Source organism: Clinocottus analis, unplaced genomic scaffold (assembly GCF_023055335.1).
Source record: "Clinocottus analis isolate CAN_PGR_092001 unplaced genomic scaffold, fCliAna1.0.p SCAF_9, whole genome shotgun sequence".
Taxonomy (NCBI): domain Eukaryota; kingdom Metazoa; phylum Chordata; class Actinopteri; order Perciformes; family Cottidae; genus Clinocottus; species Clinocottus analis.
Window position 1 is genome coordinate 2,182,501 of NW_027176251.1, and position 17,500 is coordinate 2,200,000.

Consider the following 17,500-nt stretch of genomic DNA (forward strand, 5'->3'; position numbering starts at 1 on the left):
ATAAAATAGCTTTAACTTTGATTATGTAGGCCAGCAGAGAAGGCCTAGCTGGCCCTGACGGCCCGCCACTGATACACATAGATACAGAGCTTCTCCAGTATCAGTCCCCTGACCCTCTGTGACCTTTGACCCCAGCATGAGGGCTGTGTGGACCCTTTGGAGCCAGAAGAGCTGCAGGAAGGAGTGAGCACCGCCAACCAGGAAGCCCAGCAGGCCAGAACCAGTAGGTCCAGTTTGTCCCAGTAATGTCCCAGTCCAGACTGGTGACTCCACTTCAACTGGTGTGTGTGTTTTGTGTTTATCGACTCTGTCTTGTTTACACTAGCTAACGCTCACCTGTGTGTGTGTGTGTGTGTGTGTGTGTGTGTGTGTGTGTGTGTGTGTGTGTGTGTGTGTGTGTGTGTGTGTGTGTGTGTGTGTGTGTCTCTCAGTGGATGCAGCGGTGCAGGCAGTGAACGCCTCTCTGCGTCTCAGTGACCCTCAACACACCGTCAGCTGTCTGATGACCTCTGACCTCCAGCTGCCTGAAGTCTTTCCGGCAGCTGCACCTCTGTACCACACACAGTTGCAGCTGCTGCAGAGACAAAGCGCCCAGGTACACACACACACACACACACACACACACACACACACACACACACACACACACACACACACACACACACACACACACACACACACACACACACACACACACACACACACACACACACACACACACACACACACACACACACACACACACACACACACACACACACACACACACACACGAGAGAGTGCCCTCAGTTAGCTTTGCAGCCTCCTGCTGGTGAGACGTCGCTCCTCAGTGTGATGAACATTGATGCAGCTCGTGTTTCCTGTCGGCTCCACCAGGGGGAGCTGCAGCAGGAGGAGCTGTTCGTTGCCGTGGAGATGCTGTCAGCCGTCGCTCTCATCAATCAGGCGGTGGAGGCGGGACATCTGCAGCAGTTCAGCTCCTCATTGGTCAGTCCGTCTGCAGGACTCTCTGATGTGGACCCATCCCTGATGGACAGGTATGGCTGAGCTTCAGAGAGCACAGGTGTTCTCATGACAGTGTCCCTGATGAAGTCTAAAGGCCTCAGGTGGTGATGGATGATGATGATGTCATTCTAGGTACTTTGAGTGTCTGGCTGCTGTCAAGCAGCAGAGGAGCAGAGGTCTGCTGACCTGGAATCAGCTCCAGGAAGGAATCAACTCTGTCAACAACTCGGTGCAGGACGAACACCAACGTAAGAAAACACACTTGACAGGTACGTCGTGACCTCTGAGTGACCTCTAAGTCACCTCTTCTCCCCTGTGACCTTCAGAGCTGCTGTCCATCGACCTGGTTAACGAGGCCGTGACCAAAGGAGACTCTCAGAAGCTGCTGTCTGCTCTACTGCTGCCCTCTTGTGGTGTGGAGGAGGTACTGCCTGCCCACGCATGCAGATACCTGACCCTGCTGACCAAAGCCAGGCAACACAAAGCTCAGGTAACTAGTCTCAGGTAACTAGTCACAGGTAACTAAACAATATAAAATCATAACTCTGAGTTGAATTATATGAGTATTTATTATTTTATTAAGCTGAAGTAATGATTCCTCTTTCTGTCCAATCAGGTGAGCAGAGACCCCGGAGCTGAGCTGTGGTTGGCTGATATCCAGGAGGCCGTGAGGAGAGCCAATAAGGAGACGCAGAAGGCTCTGAAGCGTGAGTCCTGATTAGTCCATTTGATTTGATTATTGGACATTCACCATGTTGTTGTTTATTAGTTTGCAGTGAGTTGTTGTTGACAATGTGCTTGGTGCTGGCTGCAATGTGTAGTTGTTGTTGGCAGTGTGTTGTTGTTGTTGACAATGTGGTGGTGTTGTTGTTAACAGTGTGCTTGGCGCTGGCTGCAGTGAACCAGGCCGTGCAGCAGAACAAAGAGCAGCAGACTCTGCGGGTTCTCTGCCTCCCTGAGCTGCGGCTGCAAGGCGTTGTACCTTCCTGCGCCGCAGAGTACCAGAGAGAGCTGCACGAGCTCACCCAGCGGGTGCTGCCAGGTAGCACCTTTATCACCTTCACCTTTATGCTGTGCCTTCTCTGCATCTTCTAATGCCTCTCTCTCTACATGTCTGTGTTCAGGAGGCAGCAAGAGTTCGTGGGTTCGAGTCCGGCTGGACGACGGCTCCTCCTTCTACCTGCACTTGAACCGCCTGGAGGGCTCCTGGGGGCCGCCCAGAGGCTCCACCTGCAGCGGGTGGTTCCTGGACCGGCAGCAGATACAGGTGAGACACACCTGAGGGTCAGGGGCCACACACACACACACACACACACACACACACACACACACACACACACACACTCAAGCGTCAGGGGTCCCTGAGTGTCTGGGAAGGGACCTCAAACACACACACACCTGTGGGTCTCGGAGGTGTAGGGGTCCACTCCAGGTAGTCACACCTGCATGGTGTCGTGTGACCTGACAGGACGTAGTCAGCAGTGTTTCCAGCGCTCACAGCCGCAGCGCCCTCTGGAGGGGCAGCGAGGCCCTTGTCGCTCGTCTGCAGGCGCTGAGTCGAGGCTTCCTGCTCAGACAGCAGCTGGAGGTGCGGCGCCTTTACCTGAGCAGCCACACACCTGCTGTCATCACCATCCAGGTGAGTTAGCATGATGTACGTATCTATACTGGTCAACTCTGGGCTATACTGATCTCTACTGGTTTACAGGCTCACTGGAGGAGGTTCGTCCAGCAGGACGCGTTCAGACGCCGGCTGCAGTTTCTCTACATGAACTGGAGAGCTGTTGTCAAGGTGATGCTCAACATGACTCAGACTACATGTTTTATTTTAATGTTTGAAGACTTCAAGGTCTCAAAGAAATCTGTCTGGAAACAAAACCAACGAAGAAACAAATCAGAATGAATCATCATAGTGAGAGAGGCAGCCAGACGGAGCCTGAACGCATCACCATGGAACTGAAGTCAACCTCTGGTTCGCCGTTAGCGGTGCTGCTAACGTTACTAGCTCTCCTCCTGTGGGTTCTCCGTTAGCGGTGCTGCTAACGTTACTGGCTCTCCTCCTGTTGGTCTTTGCACTGATTGGTTGTTTACAAAGTCACATGACCAGAAATCAGAGACACATCCAAGATGTCCTGATCTCATGATCTACTGATCACATAATCACATGATCAACGTGTTTGTGTCCACAGATTCAGGCGTTTGTGAAGATGTGGTTGACGAGGAGAAAATATCGAGCTCGACTGAGGTTCTTCAGACGTCACGTGAGTTTCAGCAGATCTGAGAACAGTCACTGTACCTGCAATCAGGACACTTCTGAGGGTTTGGTCTGTCTACAGGTGGGCGCTGTCGTAAAGATCCAGGCCTTCTTCAGAGCTAACCGAGCTCGAGAGGAGTACAGGATGCTGGGTGAGTTCACTGATGAGGTCCCCTGTGATTGGTCGGCCTGTTGAAAGACCTGGAAGCATTATGAGGACCTTCCTCTCACCTGTCTCAGTGCACTCGGCCACACCCCCGCTGTCTGTGGTCAGGAAGTTTGTTCACCTGCTCGACCTGGGCGACGCCGACATCAGAGAGGAGGCGGAGCAACTGCGTCTGAGGGAGGAGGTGGTGAGGAGCATCCGCTTTAACCGACAGCTGGAGGCGGACCTGGACCTGATGGACCTGAAGATCGGCCTGCTGGTCCGAAACAGAGCCACACTGCAGGTAACCCACTGTAGTAACACACTGCAGGTAACATACTGTATGTATTAACACACTGCAGGTAATACTCTCTCTAACAGGAAGTGATGTCTCTCCCTAACAGGAAGTGGTGTCTCACTGTAAGAATCTCACGAAGAAGAACAAGGAGCAGCTGTCGGACATGATGGACCTGGAGAGAAGTAAAGGACTGAAAGCTCTGAGCAGAGAGAGGAGAGAGAGACTGGAGGCCTACCAACACCTGTTCTACCTGCTGCAGGTGAGACACACACACATACCCCGGTGTACCTGCACGTCTTCAGGTGTGTATGTGTGTGTGTTTCAGACCCAGCCTTTGTACCTGCATGTCTTCAGGTGTGTGTGTGTGTGTGTGTGTGTGTGTTTCAGACCCAGCCTCTGTACCTGGCCCAGCTGATCTTCCTGATGCCTCAGAGCCGCTCCACCTCCTTCATGGAGATGTTGGTGTTCAGTCTTTTCAACTACGGCTCCGACTGCAGGGAGGCCTTCCTGCTGCTGCAGCTGTTCACTGAGGCGCTGCGGCTGGAGATCAGGTGATGCACACACACCTTAACACACACACACACACACACACGCACACGAGTCCTGTGTTGTAACATGACACCCCCCCACAAACACACCTTAACACACACATCGCCCCGTGTCGTAACCTGTCCCTGTGCGGTGCAGCCTGAAGGTGGAGCAGCCTCAGGACGTGGTCACAGGGAACCCCACCGTCATCAGGATGCTGGTGAACTTTTACCGAAACGCCCGTGGCCAGAACGCACTGCGCGAGTCTCTGGGTCCGGCCCTGCAGGACGTCCTGCTGGACCGGACCCTCAGCATCAGAACCGACCCGGTGGACGTCTACAAGACCTGGATCAACCAGAGCGAGACCCAGACCGGACACAAGAGGTCTGAGCAGGCGGATGGATGCAGGTGATGCCGGTCACGGTGGCGTCTCACCCGTCTCACCTGTCTCACCTGTTGGTGTCCCGCAGCTCTCTGCCGTACGAGGTTTCGCCTGCAGACGCTCTGAATCACCCCGAAGTCCAGAGACGCATCGACATCGCCATCATCAACCTGAAGAACCTGACGGACCGAGTCCTCAAAGCCATCACCTCCAACCTGCACAAGCTACCGTAGGTCTCCACTTGTTAACCTGCACAAGCTACCGTAGGTCTCCACCCGTTAACCTCCACCATCACATCATGTTGTGTGTTCATTTTGTCGTAGGTATGGATTACGTTACACAGCGAAGGTTCTCAGAGACGCTCTGAAGACGAAGTTCCCTGAAGCCAGCGAGGACGACCTCTACAAGGTACCATCCAGGAAGTAGACGGATTCTCAACCAGTTTTCCAGCCAGACCAGGACCATTCACACAGGTCCCGGTCTACGGACCAGACTTACTGGTTTGCACTGGTTTCACAGCGTTGTCTCCCCGCCTCCGCTCCCTCAGATCGTGGGTAACCTGGTTTACTACCGCTATATGAACCCGGCCGTCGTGGCCCCGGATGGCTTCGACGTGGTGGATCGGTCCGCCGGCTCGTGCCTGCAGCCGGAGCAGCGCCACATCCTGGGCTCCGTGGCCCGCATGCTGCAGCACGCCGCCGCCAACAAGCACTTCCCCGGAGAAGGAAACCACGTCAGGGACCTGAACCAGTACATCACCCAGACCCACCACAAGTTCAGGTGACGCGACCTTCAACCTCTGAGGAAGTTCCTGTTGTGTGTTTGACAGGAAGTTCCTGTTGTGTGTTTGACAGGAAGTTCCTGTTGTGTGTTTGACAGGAAGTTCCTGTTGTGTGTTTGACAGGAAGTTCCTGTTGTGTGTTTGACAGGAAGTTCCTGTTGTGTGTTTGTGACGTTCCGGAACCAGAAGATCGGTTTAACATGGATGAATACTCGGAGCTGCTCATCGTCGACAAACCGGTCGTTTACATTTCCGTCAGCGAGCTGCTCAACACTCACCAGGTCAGTATGAGTCTAGACCTGGTTCTGGTCTGAGTCTAGACCTGGACCCGGTCTCACTGTGTGTTTGTGCTTTCAGTTGTTGTTGGAGCAGCAGGAGTTTTTGTGTCCGGACCCTTCAGATCCTCTCAGACTGCTGCTGAAGGACCTCGGAAAAGTTCCAACCCTGCAGGAACTCATTGGTACTACAACTAATACTACTGGTACTACTGGTACTACTTCATCACTGCTCCTCTTCGTACCACTGATACTTATTTGTGCTTAAAAACAAAGTGGACACCAGAAAACCAGTCTCAAACCGGTTTGTGTCGGTGATCTAGTGGACCAGGATCTAGTGATCCAGGATCTGACGCCTGTGCTTTCCCTCCTTCAGGAGAGTCTTCTTCAGCAGATCCAGGATCAGAGTCTCAGAGCAGCAAGATGGAGGTTTCTCTGACTCTCACCAACAAGTTTGACATTTTCAACGAGTCCAACGACAAACCAGACGCCAGAGGACTGCTGCTCAGGTAGCTTTGCATGTTAGCTTCACCTTCTCAGGTAGCTTAGTATGTTAGCTTCAGTACTGAGCGTGCTCAGATGCAGCGGCTTGTGAATCCCATTGTTGTTGTTTTCAGCACGAAGCAGCTGATCATTGACGTCATCAGGACTCAGTCAGGTGACTCTCTGAGTGACATCCTGAGATCATCTGTGTCACATGACCAGGTACGCGCGCACACACACACACACACACACTCTCAGGTGAACACACACACTCTCAGGTGAACACACCTGCGTCTCTCCTGTAGGAGGCGTGTCATGAGTGGCTGCGGCGGCGGCGCGCTCAGCAGGATGCCATGACGCCTGAGAAAATGAAAAGGAGCGCGTCGCTGATGGCCGCCGGCCAGCTGAGCCTGGAGGAGAAGAAGAGAAAGATCCTGCGCTGCCTGCGGCGCCTGGAAGGGCTCGGGGTCCTGAGACCCCCGAGGCCCGAGGACCAGGTGCTGCAGGTGATCGCCAAGGTAACACACACTCTACCTGTCAAGCTTCCTGGCCACTATTAAAGGTACAGGTACATGGACTGTTGTCGTCGTCATCATCAATATATATATATTGATGATGATGATGATGTCATCCTTAGGACATCCGTCAGCAGCGTCTGCATCGTCAGCGTCGGGGGGCGGAGCTACAGAAGCTCCGTCAGACGCTCAGCAGCCTGCAGGCAAAGAGCAGCTTCCACAGCGAGCAGGTGGACTACTACAGGCATTACATCACTTCCTGTCTGGACAACCTGACCGCCAAGAGGTGCACGCACACACACACTCGCACTCTTTTATTGTTGTCATGGTTCCTGGTGAATCTCAAACCTGCCATCGTTTTCTATATACCGTATTATTGTAACAATACATGAAGATGTACGGTAGATAGGTAGACATGTAGTGAGACAGGTAGACATGTAGTGAGACAGGTAGACATGTAGTGAGACAGGTAGACATGTAGTGAGACAGGTAGACATGTATTGAGGTACAGGAGTCAAAGGTGAAACGGTGTGATTGGTTGTGTGTTGCAGCAAATTGACCAATAAGAAGGCAGCAGAGAGCAAAGGGAAGAAGAAGCTTCCTGTTCTGAGCTACAGCGCCACCCGGCTGCAGGAGAAGGGAGTTCTGCTGGAAATAGAGGACCTGCCGTCTACACAGTGAGAGACACACACTACACACAACACCTGTTACAACTACACAATAGCTGTTAGAACTACACAACAGCTGTTACAGTAACACACTAACACTCCTCAGGTTTAAGAACGTGGTGTTCGACATTGTTTCCGCTGAGAGAGGAAGCTTCAACGTAAAGGCTCGATTCCTGGGAGTCGAGATGGAAGAGTTCCTCCTGAAATACCAGGTACTAAACACACTGGGTACACACAGGCTAAACACTGTCTACTAGCAGGCTAAAGTGTGTGTGTGTGTGTGTGTGTAACTGTTTGTTACACTGTGTGTTATAGGACCTGCTACAACTGCAGTATGAAGGCGTTGCGGTGATGAAGATGTTCGACAAAGCGAAGATCAACGTCAACCTGCTCATCTTCCTCCTCAACAAGAAGTTCTACAAGAAATGAACCAAGTTATTCACTTTACTTTTACTCCTATCTGTGTTTCTATATGATGTTTATACATGCAGAGTGGCGCTTCTCCTTTATACTCCTATCTGTGATTCTATATGATGTTATGATGTTATGATATGATGTTTGTACATGCAGAGTGGAGCGTCTCCTCTACACTCCTATCTGTGTTTCTATATGATGTTTGTACATGCAGAGTGGCGCGTCTCCTTTATACTCCTATCTGTGTTTCTATATGATGTTTATACATGCAGAGTGGAGCGTCTCCTCTACACTCCTATCTGTGATTCTATATGATGTTTATACATGCAGAGTGGTGCGTGTACTTTATACTCCTATCTGTGTTTCTATATGATGTTTGTACATGCAGAGTGGCGCGTCTCCTTTATACTCCTATCTGTGATTCTATATGATGTTTGTACATGCAGAGTGGCGCGTCTCCTTTATACTCCTATCTGTGTTTCTATATGATGTTTATACATGCAGAGTGGAGCGTCTCCTCTACACTCCTATCTGTGATTCTATATGATGTTTATACATGCAGAGTGGAGCGTCTCCTCTACACTCCTATCTGTGTTTCTATATGATGTTTGTACATGCAGAGTGTAGCGTCTACTTTATACTCCTATCTGTGTTTCTATATGATGTTTGTACATGCAGAGTGGCGCGTCTCCTTTATACTCCTATCTGTGTTTCTATATGATGTTTGTACATGCAGAGTGGAGCGTCTCCTCTCCTATCTGTGTGTCATATCACCCTTAGTAAATCAAACCGAGTGAGCAATAACTGTAAATATTTTCTGTCTCTTTTGTTCACATCTGAAAGGAAACTTTTAAATGTTTAAACTGTTTTTACTTCATTAAATATGTAAACATCTTCAGCTGTTGTCGCTGTGTGTGTGCCTGCGTGATGCTTTAACTCATGTGATCATGTGTTAACTGCATGTTGTTTTGTTACACTTTAAATCTCTCCAGACAGCGTAGTTCAGACCTGGGCGTCTTACAGCTCTCCCAGTCCGGCCCGCGTGATGTCAATCAAACATGAACAATAAATAAGATTCACGCTATGAATGAAATACGACACTGCTTTTACTTTGAAGTGGTGTATGAATGTGCGCCCGCTTCCGTTGCCCCGACAGGCAGTGTGACAACTTGCAGACTTGAGCCTGACGTGAAAGCACGTATTGTTCTGTAGTTTCTGTTCTCAGCGAGCAGCGGTGCTGCCGTGAGCCGCTCCGCCTCACAAAGAGAAACACAGGCAGTAAGTCTCTCAGGAGCCTCGCTGCAGGCTCCATGTCCAGAAGGAACATTAATGGATGCTCAAAGCTCCTGACCATGTGGTCTGATCCACTTTGGCAGAGCACTTTAAGTCAGGATCACTTCTGGAAAACTTTCCACACATAAGATGTTCAGTGCACTTGTTCAAGCCAACACAGGCTGGACTTTTCTCACTGAGGAAGAAAAACTGAACTGGGAATATGAAAAGCACTTATTGCTTTTGTATGAAGTGAATCAATTGCTGGTCTTTAACATACATCTTTAAGCAACAGACTGAACATGGACAAAAGAAGGAGTGATTTGTCCCTTACAGGGACCCTTACTACTGAACAGTACCTATTCAGAAAAAGAAAACTGATCTATAAACTGTATATGTGTGTATGTTAACTTGCTGTTACATTGTTCTGATAACATTACTTTAAAATAAAAGCTGTAATACATTAGTTTTTACTTCATTATTGAATTTTGAGCATAATGAGATTAATCAGTTAAATATTTTAACTTTGTCGAGCCATAATAAAAACAATTAGCTTCAATTGAATAAACCTTTCAAAATAGTTGTGTAAGTTCATAAACTGACTGTTTACATTATATTCATTAAATCAGACGCATAGCAGCTTGAAATCCTTTTAAATGTCTTTTTGTTCCCACATTTTAAACGTTATTCTAGTTTTTCTAAAATCCTCTAATGCATCTCAATGACTTCTGTCAGATCAGACTGAACAACCCAGTGTTTGTCTATTGTTGAATCAAGGTGAACAATAGATTTAATGTTTTCAGGTTTCCTCGTTTAAGACTTTACAAGTTTTCTGTGAAGCACATTAAAGTGTTTGAAACATCGGTCAATATTAAGCGTTATTATTTATTAGTTCATATTTGGTGCTTTAATTGTTACACAAAGTGATGGTGTTGTTAGGGGGCGTGTCCTCGGGGGGTATGTCCTCATGAGGTGTGTCCTTTAGGGGCGTGTCATCTGGGGGGGTGTCCTCAGGGGGCGTGTCCTCAGGGGGCGTGTCCTCAGGGCGCTGTCCACTGGGGGCGTAGCCTTGGTTTACGAAGCTGCTGTAATCTGGAGGCTTCAGTCGACAAAAACAGATTAAAAAACAACTGTGTCTCATATTCGAACTCATGCCTCACCCATGCATGACAAACCTCGTATGGAGGGGGCGGGGCCATCGTGGTGGGCGGGGTTTGGTGTGTGGGCGGAGTCTCCATCCTCACTACGGATGTTGCGTAGGACTGGTTGGTGACGGTTAACGGCTGCAGAGACAACGCTTTGTGTTGTTAATACAGAATGTTTGTGATTCACATGCTGGAGACGAACTGCAGCGCATCAAGACAGAAGCCCTGAAGACACTTCAAGAACAAACAACGCTCTGCTGGACAGAAGAAGAGAAGAACCCTTTGGATGGATCATCTTTCTGCAAATGTCACCACGTTGATCGTTGGACTTCGTCTTTGATGATTTAATTTCAATTCAGTTTATTTTGTATAGCCCAACATCACAAATGAAAATTATCCTAAGAGCATTACAATCTGTACACATAGACATCCTGTCCAAGGACCTCACATTGGATCAGGAACAACTCCCCAAATAAAGATAGTATAAATATGGTTCTATAGCTCTCTAGTGGGGTAATATGGTACTATAAGCTCTCTAGTGGGGTAATATAGTACTAAGAGTTTAATGTGGTAATATGGTACTATTAACTCTCTTGTGGGGTAATGTGGTACTATAAACTCTCTTTAAGAGAACCATATTACCCGACTGAGAGAGAAGAACAAGATCGCTCTCTTGGATGGCCAGGAACAGACAAACAAAACCAGTGAGTGTTCAACTGCTGAGTCTTCAGGTGAAGCTGGACTCACCTGACCTCTGGGATATTTAAAGCACACAGCGCAAACTTTGAGGCACAGGCTGAACTCCACGACGCAGATGATACCTGAAAAACTTGAAATCAGATCCTGCAAGAAAAAACATCTGTCTGTTTACTGTTCATACAACGAAGCCCCAGTTTCACTGACATTATTTTTATCTTTTCCCTTTATGGGGACCTCTTCAGCTAGTCCCAAACCTCTACAGCTAGTCCCAGACTAAAGGGTTAAATTAAGAGTAAACTGGACTGAAGGGTTAATCCAAAGGGAAGAAGGTAGCGCTCACCAAGAAACCATCCAATAGGAAAATGATGGCCGTGACCAACGCGGTCAAAGCAGCGATCATGTTGAAGCATGCAGCATATTTAATCTGTAGAGCAAATAAACATCATTACATTTAATCTGCAGAGTAAAGAAACATCATCATATTTAATCTGCAGAGCAAAGAAACATTATCACATTTAATCTGCACAGCAAAGAAACATCAACCCATTTAATCTGCAGAGCGAAGAAACAACAGCAGACACAACAACCTGCAGACCTCAGGAGAGAAGAAGTGATAAAGACTACTGACTATCGGTGGCATCATCCCAGCAGCAACCGTCATAGATCCAGCGGTGAAGAACTGCAGAAAACCAGAAATGAAGACGAGATTAAAACCAGAGACTAGAGATTTTAGAATAGAGATTACAGAAGATATATATATATATATATATATATATATATATATATATATATATATATATATATATATATATATATATATATTATCGTCGAGAGACGAGAGATTATAGTCCAGAGATTAAAGATTATAGTCCAGATATTAGAGATGATGGTCCAGAGATTAAAGATTATAATCCAGAGATTAGAGATGATGGTCCAGAGACTAGAGAATACAGACTAGAGATTATAGTTCAGGGACTAGAGATTATAGTCCAGAGATTAGAGATGATAGTCCAGATACTAGAGATAATTGTCCAGAGACAAGAGATTACAGAATAGAGTTTCTAGTCCAGAAACAAGAGATTATAGTCCACAGACTAGAGATTACAGACTAGATATTATAGTCCAGATATTAGAGATTACAGACTAGAGATTATAGTCCAGGGATTAGAGAAATGTTTTCGGACTCACCACCACCGGGCCCCAGATGAAGGCGCCGCTGGACGACGACAGTTTACTTAAGTTTCCCGACATCGAGATCGCAAACGTGAAGATCAATATACCATCGAGGATCTGCATCAGCTGCAGACAGGCACATAGGCAGCCAAGCAGACATGCAGACAGGCAGACAGACAGACAGACAGACAGACAGACAGACAGACAGACAGACAGGCAGACAGACAGACAGACAGACAGACAGACAGACAGACAGACAGACAGACAGACAGGCAGACAGACAGACAGACAGACAGGCAGACAGACAGACAGTACCTTCAATCCTTCAGGTTTCGTTTAGATGGTTCTTTTGGTTAAATCTGGTTAAAGTCTGGATTCTCACCCCGATGGACACGAGTCGTCTCCAGGAGGCGGAGCGTTCTGCAGGATGGAGGGACGACGTCCCCGGAGGCGCAGGAGCAGGTGGAGGTGCAGGTGGGATAACCCGGGTGACACGCGTCACGGTGCGCGTCACCCGGAACGTGCTGGAAGGCGCCGACATGTCTGAGCAGAGCCGGCGGCGTTGCCGACTTATGACGGAGCTCTGAGCCAATCACTGATCAGAGAATCAGAAATCAGCTGATGGAGACGCCTGGACGCACCGAGGTCACGCCCCTTCTGACCAAGAACCACATTACAGTTAAAGGACTTTGACTTTCAGCTCAGACATAAAACCAGCTGATCTTTTCCCATCGTGGAAACTACCTTGTAATGTTAATGACAACAATAAAAGAGCAAAGGTCAGGTCATCTCACGCACATCAGGTGAACAGCTCAGCATCGAGCCGCCGGACACAGGAAGTCCAAAACACTTTTGTGTTGTACAGGTGTGAGAGAGAACTACAGGTGTGAAAAAGAACTACAGGTGTGAGAGAACTACAGGTGTGTGAGAAAACTACAGGTGTGACTAAAGGGCGAATTATACTCTTGCAGCTACAACTGCGGCTGGCCACGCAGTTGGATCGATGGACTCGTTTTGGTTTATAGTTCCTGTGCGTTTTCCATACGCCAGAACAGCAGGTGGCGCAACGACCGTGATCCATTGTTCATGTTTCTGCTATGGCTTTTGAAAACAGCGGTATTATGCTATGAAACCGGAAATGAGAGACTCAGAAAGGACGTGGTTAGCAGACCAATCACAGTCTTGCAGGCTGCGAACAGCTCGCGTAGCTTTGACGGATAATGAGAAATTTTGGGTGACGCACGCAAGCACGCAAAATGGCTGATTTGACAACGCAAGGGGGTTCATGCGTGTCTTGCGTGCTTGTGTCTCTGCGTAAAACCCGAGTATAAATCAGCTTTAAGTGTGTGTGTGTGTGCGTGTGTGCGTGAGAAGTTTGCTGGAATGATTAGATGACCTACCAAAAACCACTGCAGCTGATGGGGTCACAAGACGACGGGTCACATGACGACATAGAGGCGGGTTAATGAGTTATAGATTTTTATTTGTTTGGTTTGATAAACTGATTCCAGATCAGTTCCTAGTTACAGGCTGTAATAGTGTGTGTTGTTTACTGTGTGTGTGTGTGTGTGTGTGTGTGTGTGTGTGTGTTTGTGTGTGTGTGTGTGTGTGTGTGTGTGTGTGTGTGTGTGTGTGTGTGTGTGTGTGTGTGTGTATGTATATATCTCACACTTGTAGATGCAGTTTCAATAACTGGTCTTCTTGATCTTAACTGGTTTAAACTGGTTTAAACCAAATCAACCTTTACCAGTCTGGTTTAAACTGGTTTGGGTCTCTGTATGCAGAAAGAGCATTTTCAAGATGGATGGATCCTGTTTAAATAATTTATCCCAAGCAATATCAGGATGGACTAGCTTAGCATAATGACTGGAACAAGGGAACACTGTTAGCCTAGCTTAGCACAGAATGAAACGGGTAAACAAAACAAAAATATGCCAACACTTCTTTAGCTTTTTATTTTAATCTAACCAATATGAAATAAGTAATATTTTTCCCTCTTTTAATTTATTCAGCCTCATGCTAATAGGCAGCTTGATTAGTCGCTAATGTTCCTTCCGCAGATAATCAGAAAGTGAAACTTTTGAATCGACACACTTATGGTCTCCCAGTTTCCTAAGTAGACCGTAATAAAGCTAAGATAATTAGCGAACTAGCAACAAGCTAAATGAAAAAGCGGGGGCTCGTGCTGACAAAGACGTACATTCTGGTGTTAGCAGCATTTAGCAGCTAAATTTTGCAGTTGTTTATTGAGGTGTAGAAACAATTAGCATTAAGAGTTTGCATTAAATATCTTGAAGAGACTAAATTAATTCAGAAGAAATCTTTGATTCGTAGATTCACCCAAAAGTAAATCTGCACACATTGTTTTGAATCAAATTCAACTTTGTTGAACAAAGACACATGAATACCAATCATATTATGTATAGTCGATCAATAGGAAGCCGTCCTGACCGAGCTGGCCTCTGATTGGACGAAGAGTCCAACACGGAGGTCGTCACGCTGTAAACGCAAACTCGAAATCCAAGATGGCTGCTCCACTGTTAGCGGGCGAGCTAACGTGACAATAAGCCAACTGTGAGCTGTATTTTCCCTCTTCAGTAACTCTTTTATTAAATAAAAACAGTTTAGAAGAAACAGATTAATGACTGATTAGTGCGCCGTCAGCTGTTCTGAGCCTTAGAGCAATCAGAACGCTTCCTCTGTGATATCTAGCGCCTGTAAGCTGGACACACTGGGATCTGTGGGACAAGGTGGGTCTGGTCCTTTAGCTGTATGTCAGCGCCCCCTTGAGTCCGCCAGGTGAAGTGCTTCAGGCTCATCTTTACAGTATTTACAGTCTCAGCACAACTTCTTTGGAATTTTATGCACAAGAAAACCGCGTTTCATTGAAGTTAATTTCAACACAAGTCAGATCGATGGGACGTTTCAAACGGTAAAATAAAGACGATTCATTCAGAGGAACTTCATTTACACAGAAATACCAAGTAAACCATCAATTAGAGTACGTACAGCGCAGCAGGTAGGTTCACACGTCATCACATCCGTCAGTTTAAACATGGATTCCAATAAATATGAGAGTGTCATTCATGAAAAGATGACCTTCAGGCTTCAGGGCCATCTGCTAAACTTCAGCTCCAGCGGAAGCTTCATGTTCCCGCCCATGAGACAAATGGACCTCAGTGCAAATTGTGCATCTGTAAACATCGAATAAGTCAGGTTGTGATCTTTTCATAGTTTCATCAGTTTGTGAGCGGATGAAATGGTGGAAGCATCAGGAAAACGTCATGTAAACGAGTCGTGAACAGCGGAGAGGAAATGAGAGCCGCACCGACTTCTTATCCATCCAAACAACCTTCAACCGGAAGCAGGGAACCAACGGCTCCAGTTCAAGGGTCACTATGAGGTTCAGAGATGTCTAAAGATCAAAAGTGCTTAGTCAGCTCATCACCGAGCCTTAGGATCTGGACTGAAGAGGTTCAGGTCCTGGGCCTCTGGGGCCTCTAGTTCAAAAAGCTTAAAGGGCCTATAGTCAAGGCAGCACTTCTACATTTCTTTGTTTTGTGACATCTTTGTTGATTAAAGACGTCAACCTCAGAACCAGAGACGAGGATTAAAATTGAGGCTCTAAATTTTAAACGAAACTCTAATTGAACCCTTTTCCCAGTGGAGTAAAACCTCTGTGGGTGCAGCCCTCCCCGGAGACCAGGACAAGGTCAAGAATGAAGTCGTTAGTGAGGCGATGATCTGATGGAGAAGCTTCACAGTAAATCACCACCCTAAAAGTCTCTGCAGAAGACCCATCATGCTTTCCTCCCATCGTCAATCCCCGTGGGACTCAATCACCTTCTCGGCCAGGATCTCCTGGAAGGTGGAAAGCTGCTTCATCTGCTCCGTCTGCATGGAGTGCCTCCTCATCAGTTTCTTCTTCATCTTGAAGTCAGGGCCCCGCTTGGGTGAGGCGGGGGCTACGGGGACCAGGATCTTGTGCCCGGAGTGAACGGGGGAGGCGGGCTTGCCGTTGGCCCGGATGTCCGGGATGGGTCTCTGGGGGTTGATGTTGAGCGGAGGCAGGAAGCCGGGCCTGGTGTGGGAGATGTGGTCCAGGAGGAGGGTCCCAGAGCCCCGGCGCTCCAGCAGCCCCGGGGGCCGCCGGCGCACGGCGACGGGCGACACCGAGCTGGGGATGTTCTCCAGAGACTCCCTGGAGGAGCTGGTGACCAGAGACAGTGGGGAGGCGTTGTACCTTCGCCGCTCCACAGACACCCGACCAGAATCCGGAGACCCCGGGATGGACTCTGGGCAGAGGTGAGTGTCCGACTCGTAGTGCTCCATCCGGGTCAGCTTGGGGTGGGCCAGGGCCCGGGCGGCAGCGGCGGCGGCCGACCCGGGGCCCCCGGCGTTCTCCTGGGACTCCGGGGCTGTGTTCCTGCGGTACAGGATCTGGTGCTGCTGGACTTTGTCGGCCCAGGAGGAACCGGAGAGGGCCGCGTAGTCCTCGGAGCAGGACCGATCAATGATTTTGGGGGAGCAGGGGTCATGGGTCTCGATGCTGTGCCGGCGTGACAGCCGAGGTCGCACCTGCTCTGCGATGGACAGCCCGTTGATCTCGGCGATCGTCCTGCTCAGGTCGCCGCCCTCCTCCCGCAGGCCGCCGCCCCTCTCCTGGGGAACCCCGCTCAGGACCGAGGGCGCCACTAGGCCCCAGGGCTCCGAGTTCAGTCTCTTCAGCAGCTTGCGCGGCGGCGGCCTCTTTTCTCCCGGAGGTCGAGCCGACGGCAAAGGCAATGCAGAGGTGAGCGCGAAGCTGAAGATGCCCTCCCTGTCTCCGCCCTCGTCGCCCGCCGGCGGGGAGGTGCGGATCTCCACCTCAGAGGGAGACATGCAGGTTGGAGACGGCTTGTCCACAATGCAAGGCGAGGGCGGAGCGTTGAGGTACTGCTTGGTCTTCTTCGTGCCGGAAGGAGAAGTGTCAGTGGTGATGATGATCACCTCCTTGCCTTTGGCCTTGCAGGCGTCCAGCAGCACCTGCAGGGTGTCGCGGTCGCCCTTGTTGATAGCGTGGACGAGGGCGGAGGAGCCGGAGTAGTCCTTGAGGCTCGGGTCGGCTCCGTTCTCCAGCAGGAGCGAGACCACCTCCTTCCCCGCCCGCTCGGCGCAGGCGTGCATCAGCGCCGTCCTCCCGCTCTTGTCGGGGATGTTCGGGTCGGCGCCTTTCTCCAGCAGGTACCTCACCATCCTCTGCCGGGTCTGCGGGTCGTCGTAGCTCGCCAGGCAGGCGGCGGAGATCGGGGTCTCGCCGCGCTCGTTGCCCTCGTTGATGTAAGCTCCGCCCTCCAGCAGCAGGCGAGTCAGCCTCAGCTTGCCCTGAAAGACGGCTTTGAGGAGGGCATTCCCCTCGGTCTGCAGGGGGCCTGCGTCTCCCATGATGCACTGCTCAGACCTCCTGGTCACCAGGAGTCATAT

General features: G+C 49.2%; 2 protein-coding genes across 2 annotated transcripts in view; one reads left to right on the top strand and one right to left on the bottom strand.

Annotated features, from left to right (window-relative positions):
• The window catches only part of iqgap3 (IQ motif containing GTPase activating protein 3), a 12,042-nt gene extending 3,420 nt beyond the window's left edge, over positions 1–8,622 (top strand). Inside the window, exons 11-38 of the mRNA XM_068569189.1 lie at positions 136–223; positions 432–595; positions 877–1,037; positions 1,138–1,253; positions 1,332–1,495; positions 1,622–1,712; positions 1,883–2,047; positions 2,130–2,272; positions 2,474–2,644; positions 2,714–2,797; positions 3,195–3,266; positions 3,342–3,411; positions 3,500–3,708; positions 3,809–3,961; positions 4,090–4,253; positions 4,390–4,614; positions 4,701–4,841; positions 4,936–5,020; positions 5,160–5,392; positions 5,542–5,674; positions 5,751–5,853; positions 6,045–6,177; positions 6,286–6,373; positions 6,457–6,669; positions 6,789–6,952; positions 7,218–7,343; positions 7,441–7,546; positions 7,650–8,622. Coding sequence (XP_068425290.1) covers positions 136–223; positions 432–595; positions 877–1,037; positions 1,138–1,253; positions 1,332–1,495; positions 1,622–1,712; positions 1,883–2,047; positions 2,130–2,272; positions 2,474–2,644; positions 2,714–2,797; positions 3,195–3,266; positions 3,342–3,411; positions 3,500–3,708; positions 3,809–3,961; positions 4,090–4,253; positions 4,390–4,614; positions 4,701–4,841; positions 4,936–5,020; positions 5,160–5,392; positions 5,542–5,674; positions 5,751–5,853; positions 6,045–6,177; positions 6,286–6,373; positions 6,457–6,669; positions 6,789–6,952; positions 7,218–7,343; positions 7,441–7,546; positions 7,650–7,763 — 3,879 coding nt within the window. The 3' untranslated portion in view covers positions 7,764–8,622. The remainder of the gene's footprint in view (positions 1–135; positions 224–431; positions 596–876; positions 1,038–1,137; positions 1,254–1,331; positions 1,496–1,621; positions 1,713–1,882; positions 2,048–2,129; positions 2,273–2,473; positions 2,645–2,713; positions 2,798–3,194; positions 3,267–3,341; positions 3,412–3,499; positions 3,709–3,808; positions 3,962–4,089; positions 4,254–4,389; positions 4,615–4,700; positions 4,842–4,935; positions 5,021–5,159; positions 5,393–5,541; positions 5,675–5,750; positions 5,854–6,044; positions 6,178–6,285; positions 6,374–6,456; positions 6,670–6,788; positions 6,953–7,217; positions 7,344–7,440; positions 7,547–7,649) is intronic.
• Positions 8,623–13,520: 4,898 nt separating this feature from the next.
• Positions 13,521–17,500, bottom strand: part of LOC137780767 (ankyrin repeat domain-containing protein 34A) — a 5,367-nt gene continuing 1,387 nt past the window's right edge. Inside the window, exon 2 of the mRNA XM_068568972.1 lies at positions 13,521–17,500. This exon is cut by the window's right edge and continues 3 nt beyond it. Coding sequence (XP_068425073.1) covers positions 15,857–17,461 — 1,605 coding nt within the window. The 5' untranslated portion in view covers positions 17,462–17,500 and the 3' untranslated portion in view covers positions 13,521–15,856.